We start from the raw sequence: 14,455 nt of genomic DNA on the forward strand, positions 1-14,455 counted from the left end.
CTTAAAATAAATCCCCCGCTGCCCTAGTCTTGCTATTTAAAGGGGATTATCTAAGGGGTTTAGGAGCACACACAGGACAGCAGGACAACCTGTACACCTCAGTCCCCTCAAAGACCCCCAGAAAACCTTTCTGCATCTCCCCTGCCGGCAGCTCAGGGCTCGCAGGACACCCTTCAGGTTTCTCAGAGGGCACACCACATGCCCAGATGAAATTCAGGGCTCCAGGTGAATGTATGGGGTTCACTCCCAGATGCTCTTATCCTCACTGGGGACAGTCCTGCAGCCATGGCAGGGGTTACTGATGTCACTGTCCCCACAACACCCTTTGTGGGAAAAAGCCACCCTGTGCCACTCAGACTGTGAGGGTTTTTTAATAAATACCTTTTTTTTTTTTTCTTTTTCTTTTTGCACAGAAATATACCAAGTTTTACAGAATACAAACTGCAGGGACAATGACCGAGCATCAAAGACAGAGGATGCAGAGCACCCTTGTGTCTCCCTCCGGTGTTCCCCTGGTCGCTGTCAGGTCTCCCAAAACCTGCAAAGGCAGGGGAGGGGACAGAGGAGGTGCCAGCATGTCCTGCCCAGGAGCAGCCAGGCTGGGGAGCCTCAGCTCTGGGCTGAGGGCAGCAGCTGTGAGCATCGCTGGGCCGGGCGGGATGCAGGCCACTGATGGATGGACAATAGCCTTTTGGTGCTGGTGGACACTGGTGCTGGGGGAACACCAGGTGGTGGCAGTGCTGGGAGTTTCTGGGCTGCTGCTGAGGGCTTGGAGAACAACCCTTGTGTTAATCCATCAGACATGATTGGGGAAGGACAGCCACGTTGCCTGGACCCTCCAGGCAGCTGCCCAGGGAAAGGGGACACTGATCCTACAGCAAAGCACCTGGCTCTGCCCTGCCTTGGCAACACAACCACCCAGGCAGGGCTTGGCCCTGCTCCTGACTGTCCTGTGGCTCCCACCTGGGTCAGCAGGACTTCCATGCCACAGCCCTGGACACCAAACACTCAGCCCACCCGAGAGGTCAGGAGGAGAGTGGGGTCTCACATTCCACTTTAGCTGCTCTGGAGGACAAAGAGCCCCAAAGAGAGGGGCCAGGCAGGGCAGAGAGGTTTGGGGCAGGGACAGGAGAGGTTTGGCCTGTCTGCAGGCTCTCAGCTCTGGGGCAGACACCAGACAGGCCACGCTCCAGAAGAGAGTTGAATCCCCATCACTTAAAGCCATGAGACCACATTTGGCTGGGAGTCAGAGACAATCCCCTTGGCCACTTCTGCAGCAGCCAGACCTCCTGCTGCTCAGCACCCACAGGGGGAAAGCAGAGAGCACCAGGAAAAGGCCCTGCCACTCCAAAGTCACTTACCTCAAGTACCAGACCACCACACGAGCCCTTTCTCCCTTTCTAAAGGGATCTAGGTGATCAGAGAGCACCTTCCTGACTGCTCCTCCCTGATTTCCACACAGAAAATATCACTACAGGCACCACAGTGTGGAGCAGGCTCCCCACTCCCACTGGGCAACAAATCCACCTGGGGGAAGCACCATCTCCCCACAGAGCTGGCCCCACCAGCTGCAGGGATGGACAAAAATTTGTCACACCCATCCTGCATCTCCATCACCTAATCAGAGCCCTGAGCAGTAGAACAGGGCCCAGTGAGGACATGGGGTGAGGCTGAGCAGCAGCCCAGGGAGGCAGCAAGGCTGCTCTAATCATGGGAAATGTTATGTCTGTTTGAGGGCCAAGTGAGGAAATCAAATGCACCACGGGAAGACCCCTGCATTGAGCCAGGAACAAGCTGCTGCCCTGCTCTGGCTGCTACAGCACTTACGTGAGTGGGAGCGAGGGGCAGGAGGTGGCTGGCTGGCTGCAGAGCCATCCCACAGCCCTGCCTCACCCCACCGGGGAACAGCTATTTTTGGTTAGGAGGGTAAGGCTATTGTGTGATGGCACCAGATCGTACAGGTGAGATGGGGGCCTGACGGACGCCTGCGGGGGTCCCAGGCACGGCGAAAGGAGGGCGGTGGGTGGGTGAGTGTGTGAAGAGGCAGGAGGGAGGCAGAGCCGCTATTTGCCCGCGGCAGGGGCGGTGGCCACGATCTCCTCGTACTTGGGCGGAGGCTCGTTGTAGGAGACGCTGGTCTCCTCGCCGCTGCTGCTCTCGGGGTGGCCCGTCACCTCCTCGTAGGAGGGCGGGGGGGTGGCACTGGACAGTCTGGAGAGCACGGAGACGGAATGCTCAGGCGGGCACAGGGTGCTGTCTGGCTGGGGGGTGCCCCCGGCCCTGCCATCCCCGTTTCCCCTGCCGCTGGCCTCCCGCTGGCACTGGGTCTCCCCTTGGCTCTGCGAGCGCTCCCGGTACACCATGACCCTGGGGAGGCTGCGGCCCGTCCGGCTGGCCAGGTATCGGCTCTGCGCGTAGGAAGGGCGGTGGCGGGTGGCCTTCTGCAGCTGGCACCTCCAGATGATGAAGAGGGCGATGACTATGAGGAGAGCCACTCCCAAGAGGGGCACCACCACGTACATAGCGTCAGAGCGCTCCGTGCTGTGCCCGGGGTCCTTGACAGAGTACACAGAGCTGCTGTAGCCTTTCCAAAACTCCATCTGCAGCGGGAACAGAGGGACAACATCACCTGCTGCAGGTGGGAGAAGGACCCCAACCACCGCCAGCAATAATCACTGCCCCCTCCACGCCCACAGAAGGGGCAGCATTTTGGATGTCCCCCACCCGTTCAACCTGAGGTGCTGTGGGAACATCCCTCAACACCACCAAATTTATCCCACACCAAGCCCAGCCTAGATAATCACGGACAACACACGTGCCCTAGGAGTGCCAGCTCAACCTGCAGCTGTGGGCGGGGCGTCCTGGCAAAAGCAAGGTGAGGCCACTGCCTGGGAAGGGAAAGCCATGCTGGGAAGTGAGGCCACAACATGCTGCCTGCAGCCAGAAGAGGACAAAGGGAACAGGAGAGGCTGTTCCCCCTGTGCTTTCCCTGTGTCCAGCCTGCTGGGGTGTGAGCCCTCCCGCACGCGGGGAACACGCACCGTCTTCTCCTTGTTCTCAAACACCTCCTTGACCTCCTCGTAGCTGCAGACCTCCTCCATGCACTCCCGCTCGATGGTGCCCTGCCGGATCTCCTCCAGGAAGCCATTGGCTCTGGGAAAGCGTTTCAGGAGCGAGTGGGCGTTCCTGGCCCCCAAGAACACTGCAACACACAAGGCAGAGACATGCTGAGCAGGGACAGCCCCGTACCTGCCCTCTGCCCAAGCTTCTCCTGACACTACATGCATTTCTAACACCAGCAAACCCAGGGCTACAATCAGATAGGACAGCAGGTAGGACAGCCAAAGGGGCACAGGACTTTTGGGGTCTGCCCAGAGACATGTGGCACCAGGAGCCCTCCTCTCAGGGCTGAGGTGCTAGAGACATCAGAAGCAGCAGCTGCAGCCACACAGGGCAACTGAGGAAGAGACAAAAGGCTCCAAAAAGATTTGTTACCAACCTTCTGCCCCTGATGGATTTCATCTTTCTGCCCCTTTGCTGCAGGGCAAGGGAGATCCCACCAGGAGAGGGGTGGGACAGCAAGCTCTGCCAGGACACGGGGCCAGCACCGAGAGGGACTCAGAGCACACAGATCAACACAACAGCCTGCTGGAAGCTGCTGTCCCTGCTGCCAGCTGTCAGGGGTCATGCAAGCTCAGGTGGCATCAAGAACTCTGTTCAGGCCCCAGAGAAACCACTGTCTTCTCCCAGGCCCAGAACAACAAGGGCAAACATCCCCAAAACACAGGGACAGCACAAGGGCGTGAGCAACCTCTCCTCACACAGCATCACATTCTCATCCCCATTGTGTTTTGATGCAGAGGCCTCACAAACTTCCCTCTGCTCCAAAAGCCTGGGAGACTCCTCAAGTCTTCCCACAGCACATGCAGTCCTGAAGCCAGACAGAGCAGGAACACCTTCCTGCCTGCAAGAGACATCAAAGCCTCTCCCCCACATCCTGCAGGAGGGACACCTCCCTGGGGTGCAGGTGCCAAGCACCTGCCAGGACCTGCAGCAGCACAGGAGGCAAAGAAGCTGCTGCTCAGAGAGCAGAAACTTTACATAAAACATGATCCTTCCAGGATCCAAACACGCATTTCATGAATGTTTCCACAACAGTTCAGCACACTCAGCTGTAGGCTGGTTCCAGCTCTTCCCACCAAGCCACAAAATCCTGCTGCCTCCCTTGGGAAGATGAATCAGTTCAGCTGGCTGACCCACAGGAACTTATTTACTTTCTACACCCTCAGTCTCCCACTGGACCAACAAGGTGAACCCATTCACACAGCAGCAGCATCAAAGGAGGCAGGGGGACAGAATCTCCCATCTGACCACCTTGGTGCTAACAAAATACTGGCTCCACAAGCAAAAGAATCAGTGAAAAACCACCAACTTCTTTCCTTTGGAGCCTTTTGCCAGGGAGAAAAGTCAAGTTTCCTCCTGCTTTACCTTCCATGTATCCTGCTGCAGAAACAGCAAAGTATTTGTGAGAGTATTTGGAAATACCAACAGGGACAAGATCATGGTGTAAGAAACAACTACTACTATGCTACACCATCCTGGGCTTGGAGGATGAGAGATGCTGAGCTGCTTTTGTGCTGTGTGGGTGCATTTTCCCCTCGTGATTTATTAATGCCTTGCTTCTGTGAGAGTTTGCAGAGGGCTGAACCACTGAGGTGTGAATGAAGAGCAGCATGAATGATGTGAGTCACAGATCTTCCCTCAGAATCGACTTTATTATGCAAACCACTTTTTTTTTTACAAGGACAACCGAAAAAGCATTTTCAAGAGGCACAGAAGGCATCTTGCAGAAGGGCAGGGATCAGCTTGCCTTGGCTTTCACAGCTGAGGAGAGCTCTCCTGGCTGGAGAGGGAACAGGCTGGCAGGCTGACTTGTCTTGAGCCTTTCCAGAAGGAGATGAAATTTTACAAAGACAACATTCATTCTGAAAATGTCCCATACTTTGCTGGAGAAGTCTGGCCTCACCTCCTTTGCCTCCCACCTTGATCAGGCCGTGGTATAAACTCTCCCCTCCTTGGCACTTGAGCCTGAGACTCGGATTTCAACTTCCTCAGCACATCTCAGAGCAACAAGCTTGGCTGCAGATCTCACTGTCAGGGTTTTCCAGTCACTGGACCCCTTCCCTGCTTTGCCATGCTGAGCTGGCCACTAAGGTAGGAAATAAAAACAGACACACAGGCAGGCAGGTATCACAAGCACTGTCCCAACTGCAAGCATGCTCTGACAGAGGTGTGTGTTTTTCCCCACATGCAACTTCCTTTAGGGATGTAGAAATGGCAGGAGAGCAGGAACTGAGTCACTGCTCCCTCCCCTTGAAAGTGCAAAGAGCTCCCACGTGGCTGGGGACCAGAGTAGGAAAACCACTGGCCTTTGGAAAACAAGCCTCTCATCTCTACTGGATCCCCCCAACATGAAGAGCAGCCAGCCAAGCAGGTCCTGTCCCCAAACCACAGGCTGAGGGGACCTGCCAATGCCCAGCAGCCTCAGTGCTGATCCCCTGTGCCTCTCCAAGCCTCCCCACACCAGCTGGAGAACCGGTGCTCAGGAAAGATCAGAGCTTTAGGCAGGGAAAGCAGGAGCAAGGGCTGGGTTCACCTCATCCCTGCTGGGTTTCCTGGGGTGCTGCTGGGCCCTGGTGGACACCACCCCATGTCTCAGCTGCCCTGCGTGGGGGGGGACACCCTGGGGCTGCTTCTCTGTGCCTACAGAGGGACAGCCAGGGATGGCAGGGAGCTTGTGGTGGAGATCCTGCCCATCACCACATCCCCTCCTGCACATCAGGGTCACCATGAAGGGGACACTGCCACCACAGGGGACACCTTGTACCACCAGGAAATGCTGGTGAGCCAGCACCTGAGCTCTGGGAAGGAGAAAAGGCAGCAGTGGGAGAAGGCAGGGACCCAGCTGGGCACCCTCCTCATTAAGTGAAGATTAAAGCAGCCTTTTAAAAACACTGCCTGAAGATCTCTGCTCCCTCCCACCCCAAGCACAGCACAGATAATGAAAGAAGGCATACCTGTCATCCCTGGGGTCCTCCTCCTCCCCAGCGTGGCTACTGCCTCCACCTTCACAGCTGGCTCTGGTGACACTCTGAGCAAATCCTGAGATCCCAGGCAGATCTCTCCATCTCCCCCTTCACTGCAGCCATCCTCCTTATGCTGCCATCACATGGGACACACAGCCCCCGTACAGGCTGCCCAGGAGAGCGGGGAGGGAGGCTGGAGCCCAGCTCTGGACAGACCACACACCCCTCTGCAGCCTCAGCAGGCTCAGCCCATCTTTAGTGCTGGCCCAGCCCTGCTCTGGGTGTGCCACAGCGAGCTCAGGGTGGGGCACAGAGCCCTGGTGCCACTGGCCACACAGGGCAGTGTGGCCACCAGGATGGGCACTGGCAGGGTGCCAGCTTGAGGAGCACTGTTGGTGAGAGATGTCAGCACAGACAGGCAGCCCAGAGAGCCCTGGGGAGGCCTGTCCTGCACAGCAAGCACCACACAGAGACAGAAATGCTGCAGCCTCCGGGGAGTCCCGGGGAGGTCCCACCTCCAGCACCTCCTCTCGACTCCCACCTTGCAGAGGGGAGAGAGAAGAACGAGTCAGGCCGGACCTCAGACCTCACCCAGGGCCAACAGCTGATGGCAGCTGCTCCCCCACAGAGGATAACACCCCCCAAAATGCACAGGCACCCCTTTCTTGAGATGTGGCTGTGAAACATCCCCCTTCTCTGCTCCAACACCACCGCCACCTCTCCTGGGGAGCACTTACTTGCCATGCTGCCTCACTCGGCCAAGGGGGCTCCTGCCTACCTGCAGGGGAGAAAACAGGAGAGTCACTGACAGCTTGAATTGCCAGCCCAGTTTCAAAGCCCAAACCTCCATCACCCAGATCAGATTCATGCAGAAAGCATGGTGCTGAGTGGTGGACCCACTACAGATCCCACCCAGCCGAGCAGTGCCTCTGCAGAGAGCCAAGGATTCCAGCTGCCTCCCCACTCTTCACCTGCCTGGAGGGGCTCAGGGCACCCTCAGCTCCCAGAGTGCTGGGGCAGGTCCCAGGGAGAAGCAGGGCCCTTGCAGACCAGCAAAGTAAGAAGGGAAAAACTGGATGAAAGATAGACCCCATTTCTCACCAGCAGACGAGATGATCTGCTGGGAGCAGCCTGGTGCTCTTCCCTTCCACAAGAGATTGATGGATACAGGTGAAGCAATCATCTTATTTTAGAGCAACTTCACAGAGGTGCCAGTTCTCATTTCTGCAACTCCTACCCACAATCTGGTGGTTGGGCCAAGCTAAGGGCAGCAGCAAGAGTGACAGAGCTCCCTGCACAGCCAGGACAACAGCTCTCCAGCTGGACAAGCACCTTTTGTGCTTCAAAAGCAAAACTAAACTAAACAAAACCCCACAGAATTTAAACAAAGCCCTGCAGAAGCAGAGGATATCTGCTTGTTTTTCATGCTTTGTCTTCTCCCTGTGCTCAATGCCCTGCGGATCAGACTGCCCTGGGCTGACTACTGCTGCGTGTGACACTTGCTGTGGCCAAGCCACAACTCTGTCAGGAGACAGAGGGGACAGGACTGCCCAGCTCCTACAGGGATTTATTGCAGATGAAGGAGCAAGCCTGGTTAGAAACAGCAGGAACTAAACCACATGATTCTCTCAGGCCCAGGACTTTAGATACCCAGTCATTCCAAAAGCACTTGAATCTGCTCTGCTGGAGTGAGGTCAGGGGCAGCACAGAGCTATTCACAGGGTCAGCAGGGCTGGAAACATTCTCCTTTCACGTCAAAGGCAGGCACACAGAAGGGCTGATGCTGCACACCAGCACACCTCACAACAGCCACCTTCCAGCAAATGGAGCACCCCTCCCTGCCTTCAGCAGGTTTGCTGTGCTTTCCAAATTCCTACACCATAAAGTGGCAAGAGGGCATGTAAGCCTGGAGCTGTGTCCAGAGAGAGAAAGCAGCTTCTTCCCAGCAGTTTGGGAAGATCAGATTGCAAACCTTGGTTTGAAGCAAAAGTGAGGGAAAGCAGCAGAGCACCAGGATTACAGGGGAGGGATCTGCTGCCCCCAGTGCCCCACAGCCCAATCCCACTACTCTGAGCCCTGAGGGGGGATGTGAGAGGCCTCTGGATCCATGAATTCCCCACAGGCTCTGAGCAGCACTTCTGCTGTCATCAGTTTTTACAAAGAGACCCAAAGCCCCAGGATAAAAGAAAGCACAGCACAGAGAACACGCCACAGTTTCCACACAAACCCTCGTTGTTAGAGGCATTCTCCCCCCCGATGGACAGGAGAACAAAGACACAGAAAGAAGAATATTCCACATCACACATCAGGCAGCAAATTTAATATTGTTTAATTTAATTCACACCCTTTCACTTTCTTCCATGTATCTGTGTCAATGCACCCAGTGCCACAATCAGGGAGGTGCACACAAGCCCCCGAGCACGACCAGTGCCGGTGAGAAGGGCAGACGCCCCAGATGCTTATTTTCCTTTCCACATGCAAATTCCTGACTCCAGCGAGCAGGAAAAGCTGGAGCAGTGCACAGGCTGACGCCGAGGGGAGCAGCATCCCTCCTGCCCCCACGCACGCTGAGAGCAGCCTGGAGCTGGAGGCTGACCCAGCAGACGCCCACCCATCGCCGGTCCCCCCCTCCGGCTTCCCATCCTCTATAAATACCCCATCGATAGGAGGTTGCTAAGGCAACCGTGAGGAGGCAGGAGGGATGCAGCCACGGCAGTGAGGATGCTGCAGTCGCACATTCGTGTCTCCCCCAGGCTCCCCCCGTCTCCGCCCCCGCTCCCGTCACTGATGCCAAAGGAGGAAATCGTGCCGGGAAAACACGGTGTGTGCGTGTGGACCCGGACCCCGCGGGGACCTGGGGGTCTGCACTGGGAGGTGGCACCTCCTGGACAGGCTGGGGGGCACAGGTAGGGGCGGGGGGGATCCAGAGCCCCCAGTGACGCGCCGCGGCAGCGGGAGGATGCTGACTGTGCCAGCATCACGTAGCCGCGGTGCCAGCGGCTCAGCTGGATCCCGGCAATATTGGGGGTTTTCCGTGCCAAGATTCACGGCGAGGAGAACAGGCTACACCCGCTACGCTTGGCAGGGCAGGAAGCCTCGCCCTGCCAAAGCAGCCTCACACCCCACCCTGCTCCCTGGCTGCTCCTCAGCCCCCAGCCCGGCCCCTCTGTGCCCACACCCAGCTCCAAATTATCCCCACTGCGCTCAGCTTCCAGAGCCACCCCACGGCAGGGACCCCCAGCTCATCTGGCACCCTGCAGCAGGGACCCCCAGCCCACCTGCCCAGGTGTGCAGGGGCTTTCCAGTCCCTCCTCAGCCTTCAGTGCCACCCCACGGCAGAGCCTCAACCCTGGGACCCCACAGCCGAGACCCCCAGCTCACCTGGGACCCCACAGCCGAGCCCCCCAGCCTACCCGTCACCCCATAGCAGGGTCCCCTATCTCACCTGTGACCCCACAACAGGGACCCCCAGCTCACCTGTGACCCCACAACAGGGACCCCAGCTCACCTGTCACCCCATGGCAGAGACCCCCAGCCTACCTGTCACCCTACAGCGGGGTCCCCTCTCACCTGCCACCCCATAGCGGGATCCCCTATCTCACCTGTCTCCCCATAGCGGGGTCCCCCAGCTCACGTGTCACCCGACAATAGGGACCCCCCTGTCACCTCTCACCCCACAGCGGTGTCCCTCAGCCCGACTCTGCGGGATCTTTCCAGCCCCACCCTCGGCCCCATCGGCACATCCTCCTCGTCTCCGCCGCTCCGCTGCTCGCCGCGCGCCCAGACACGCCGCGCCAGTCCCAGGGCTCCCGGCTCCCCGCTCCGCGGCACCAGCCCCTCCCTTCCCGCTCCGGCCCCGCAGCCGCGGTCCCACAGCTCCGCTCTCCTCCCCCCGGCCGCGCCCCGCTCCCCGCCGGTACCTCATGGCGGCCCCGCGCCCGCCGCAGCCGCTCCCTCCCGCCGACGGGCAGGGGAGGCCAGGCCCCGCCCCCGGCACGCCCCCTCCCGCCCCTCGGCCAATCGCGCCCCTCCGCTGCCCGCGCGCGCCGCCTCTCTCCTGCAATGGGGGTGCGAGGTGGAGCCGCACGCTCCTCCCCCAGCTCGGGATGGGGCGACAGCCAATCAGAGCGGGCTGCGGCTGCCGGGCGGTGCCGCGGTGGCCGCTGGGAGTCGTAGTCCTGAGCCCCGCCGCGGTCCCGCGGAGCGCGGGCGCTGCCCGGGCGCGGCCCCGGGAGTTGCCCGGGGCTCCGGGCGGGTCTGGCCGCGCTGCCGCACGCAGCGCTATCTGCCTTCCCCTGCCTGCTAGCATACCGCGAGGGGCCCGCGGTCACATCCCTGTCTCCTCCTCCTCTTCATCATCCCCCTCTTCATCTTCTTCCTCCTCCTCCTCCTCGCTGCCCGAGTCCTCATAAAAGAAGAGTGTGGCTTGCACCGGGAAGTTCTCCAGCAGCTTCTCCCCCACGCTGTACAGGTGGTCAAAGGCCTTGGACTTGGGCCAGAGGAGCCTGCGTGGGGAGAGCGGGGTGAGCGCCGCGCCCGCCGCGCCCGCCCCGCCCGGCCCTGCAGGGCACCTACCTGACCGGGTGCTGCAGGAGCGGCAGCGCCTTGCCGGGACCGCCGTCCGCCTCCGCTGCCCGAGCCTGGGGAGACACAGCCGGTGGCACCGGGGCTCTCGCTGCCCCTCCCGCAGGGCGCACGGGCCGGTACCGGGGTGCCCTGTGCCGGTACTGAGGCGCCCTGTGCCGGTACCAGGGTGCCCCCTGCTAGTACTGGGGTGCCCTGGTGCCCTGTGCTGGTACCGGGGTGCCCTGTGCCGGTGCTGGGGTGCTCTATGCCGGTACCGGGGTGCCCTGTGCCGGTACCGGGGTGCCCTGTGCTAGTGCCGGGGTGCCCTGTGCCGGTACCGGGGTGCCCTGTGCCGGTACCGAGGCGCCCTGTGCCGGTACCAGGGTGCCCCATGCCAGTACTGGGGTGCCCTGGTGCCCTGTGCCGGTACCGGGGTGCCCTGTGCCGGTGCTGGGGTGCTCTGTGCCGGTACCGGGCTGCCCTGTGCTGGCGCCCCACACACCCAGCAGCTCCCCCCTCCCCTGCCGCCGAGTTGAGGCACTCACAGCACCGCCAGGAAGCTGGCATCTCCCCCCACACCCTCCCGACAGGCTTTTTGCCAGGGTAATCTCTCCCCCGTGCTCAAGAGCCGGTGCCCAGGCATCCCACTAACCCCCTGAGGAATGCCCGCCCCGCCTGGGAACAGGCGGCCCTTTCAGGCTGCCCGGGGGGGGCTGTGGTGGCCGTGTCCCCCGGGGGGGGTCAGCCTGGCCCTGCCCCAGGGCTGCGTGGGGAGCGGGGTGATGCTCCAGGGGAGGTGGGCACCGCACCCCGTGGGACAAAGGACTCCGGGGTGACTGTGGGGCGAGAGGCTGGTGTTCTGCCAGCAGGGACCCCAGCCTCGGCAGGGAGTGTCAAACCCACCTGGTCCATCTCCTCCCGCCGCGCCGCGGGTCCCTCCTGCGCTTGGGGCAGCCACGGTCTCCAGAGAGGAAGGGCTCTAGGAGAAAGAGAGCAGCTTCAGCGCTACAGCCGCTCGCCCTGGCCCGCTCCCCTTTGCCTTGCTCGCCCAAGCTTTACCCGCCTGCTCGGATCCCAGCACCCTCTGTCCCATCCATGGCCGCTGGGATCAGAGGTGTCCCCAGCACCGCAGCCTTCCCCCAAACCCAGCCGGAGCTCCCCCATCCCACACCCATCCCACTCCCCCAGCCCCAGCAGCACCCATACCTCGCCCCTTGCTCCAGCCCCAGCGGTGGGCAAGCACTGGCCACGGGCACCCGGAGCCCGGGGGCACTCAGGCAACAGGCAGCGGCTTGCATGGTGGCAGAAGACGCTGTCCCTTCTGACACTGTCCCCCTTGGTGGGGACACATTTATAGCTCTGCCTCGGCCGTGACTCACAAATTCTTCAGGGCAAGAGAGCGAGGGCTGGGGCTGTGGGGACAGGGGTGTGAAATTTGTCCCAGTTGTGTAAATAGAGGCCCGGGGGGAGGCTGCGGGCGGAGGGGCTGCGATCTCTGGTGGAAAAGAAAAACACAAAAGGGAAAATTTGGACACCATTTGTGAGAAAATCCCCGGGGGGGAACAGGGGAGGGTAGAGACAATTAACAAGGATGATTAAGAGCTCTTTGTAGCCATTTGCATAAGGGAGGCGAGGGAGATGGGGAATGGTGAGGTGGCTTGATGGGCATGCGATTGGGACAGTGCAATGGGATGGGACCACACGTTATGCATGCCATGGGGACAATGTGGTGGGCTTGTGATGGGGACAGCACAAAGGGCACGATGAGAACTGTGATGGGCTACAGTGGTGGCAAGCATAGAGCCACCAGGAGGCAGCTGATGACTCGAGAGAGGCTCAAGGGCAGACAGAGGGGGAAGGCACGTGGCAGGGGTGGACCCCAGGCACTCTCAGGGGTCTTGCTCGGGCCTCCACGGCCCAGCACCCCAGGGAGCTGCCAGATCCCATTCCACAGATGGAGAACATGTACTCGCCAGTGCTCCCTGCTTTCTCCTTTGAGTTTCTGAAATATGGACCACACCAGCAGGTACAGAGAAACTCCTCTATGTGTGGGTGCAGGGCTGATGCACCCCTAGCCCCAGCAGGGCCACTCATCCCATCCCTGCCCACTGCTCCTGCCCAAACACTCGAAGAAAAGTGGCACTGGCAGACCAGTCACCTCCTGCTCCTGGGAGAGTTTCAGTTTGGGACAAGGAAAGAAAATAGCAAATGGTGCCTGCTGTAGCTCTGCTATCAGCATCCAAACACTGCTGTCCAAACGCTGGCAGGACCCTGCTCAGCTCCCAGCACAATTTGTCACCCCAGGCCCTCCCTGCCCCTCTCCATCTGTGGCAGCCGGTGAGCAGGAGGGGGCACGGGGCCAGCACAGCTCTCATTACCTTCCCCATTTGCTCCTCATTTGGGCCAGTAGTCTTACAACAACAAACCCCGTGGAGGACAAGCAGGGCCAGGAAGAGTAAACCAAAAGCTCAGGCTGGCTCTGAGAAGTGGGGAGCTCAACCTGCTGGTGCTTCACTGCCCCTTGAACCCCAATACAGGCAGCACAGCCCAGCACAACCCACACATGGATGGTGGCACAGTCACCTGGAGCCACTAAGGCTGTCCAGAAGGATGAGAGCAAGCCTCAAACCTGAACCCTTTAGGTGAACCTACCCTGATAATTCATAGACAACAAGCAAAGCGAGGCATCCCAGCTCCCCAATCCTTCCCGACACCCAAAGGGTTTAATTCCGATCTGCAATAAGCCTCTGATCCAGGCAGAGATTTGCAGGTGGATTGTGCAAAGCTGTAACTAAACAACTGCAGCCCCTGATCCCCTGGGCTGGGGCCCAGGCTGCTCACCCTGCCCCGAGCAGGCGCCTCCAGTCCTGGGTGACCCCCGGCTGCAGCACCCCAGGTCCACCTCCAGCCACCCCGTAAGTACCACAGAGCTCCCTCTGCACCTTTCTGCCAGCACCCTGAGCACCCCAGGTGCTTCTTTTCCAGCAACTGAGACCGTGTGGGAGGGAAAAGCTGGGAAACTTTGGTGCCAAGCATTTGAGGTGGCAGTGGGGGGCATGGGAGCAGAGGGGACGCCCTGGTGGTGGCAGCACGCTCAGCCAGGAGCGTTCCCAGGGTGAGGGAGGCCACTGGCCGCCGTGCCGGGCTCGGGCTGGTTTCGCAAGGCACCACAGAAGGAGGAATTTTTAAACAAAGAGCAGAGGGAAAACAAACCAGCCCTCTCCACCACCTCTGCCAACCTCCCTGCCTGTGTACAGGGCTGTGGGCGGGAGGTGGCACCGGCACAGAGACCCAGCATGAGCTACACCCCAAACCACTCACCCGTCCACAGGACAGGTTGCTCTGCTTGGCTGGCATGCTTCCAGGATGCATCCCAAAGGAGATGCCAGCCCTGATGTAATCCTGCCCTCTGTGGGCCTCCAGGCTCTTCTGGGCATGCAGGTGTCACTGTCACATGCATCCTTCTCCATCCTTGTCCCCAGCAGCACAGAAAGGCTGATATCCATGGTTCAGTCTCAGGCGGCCATGTTCCATTGTCCCAAAGGACTGTGGATGCCCTGGGTGAGCCCCATGCAGATGGAGACCAGGTGCCATCCCCTTTCCTCAGCTGGGGGAGTTTTGGGTTCACCACCTGAAGTCACCTCCAGCAGGTCCCAAATAAGATGATGCAGCCATAGCTTTTTGGCTTCCTCAGCTCGAGCCATCACAGAAGAAAGGGACCTCAGGAAGGCAGTGGGCACTTTCCCCTCACCAGCAGCTGGCTCTCCATCCCTGCCCGCGGCGTCAGTGCAGGGGAGGGCTTT

General features: G+C 59.9%; 1 protein-coding gene across 9 annotated transcripts; it reads right to left on the reverse strand.

Annotated features, from left to right (window-relative positions):
* Positions 1 to 353: 353 nt before the first annotated feature.
* Positions 354 to 14,408, reverse strand: PRRG3 (proline rich and Gla domain 3). 9 transcript variants are annotated; one of them, XR_008840517.1, is made up of 8 exons: positions 13,974 to 14,408; positions 11,859 to 12,147; positions 11,556 to 11,631; positions 10,662 to 10,726; positions 10,007 to 10,591; positions 6,078 to 6,864; positions 5,043 to 5,209; positions 3,114 to 3,202 (listed from the first exon to the last, which is right to left on the reverse strand). XR_008840517.1 is itself a non-coding variant. In XM_056491403.1 (5 exons), the coding sequence occupies exons 4-5, from the start codon at positions 3,099 to 3,101 to the stop codon at positions 2,064 to 2,066; spliced, it is 597 nt and encodes a 198-aa protein (XP_056347378.1). In that variant the 5' UTR covers positions 3,102 to 3,202; positions 5,043 to 5,209; positions 6,078 to 6,627; positions 6,824 to 9,415; the 3' UTR covers positions 362 to 2,063. The 9 variants fall into 9 exon arrangements, 4 of the variants coding, with proteins under 4 accessions (XP_056347375.1, XP_056347378.1, XP_056347377.1 ...); XR_008840516.1 differs by lacking the exon at positions 3,114 to 3,202 and having other exon boundaries at positions 4,757 to 5,209; positions 6,078 to 6,254; positions 6,824 to 6,864; XR_008840515.1 differs by lacking the exon at positions 3,114 to 3,202 and having other exon boundaries at positions 4,757 to 5,209; positions 6,078 to 6,627; positions 6,824 to 6,864.
* Between the last annotated feature and the right edge of the window lie 47 nt (positions 14,409 to 14,455).

This window comes from Oenanthe melanoleuca, chromosome 4A, assembly GCF_029582105.1.
Source record: "Oenanthe melanoleuca isolate GR-GAL-2019-014 chromosome 4A, OMel1.0, whole genome shotgun sequence".
Classification (NCBI taxonomy): domain Eukaryota; kingdom Metazoa; phylum Chordata; class Aves; order Passeriformes; family Muscicapidae; genus Oenanthe; species Oenanthe melanoleuca.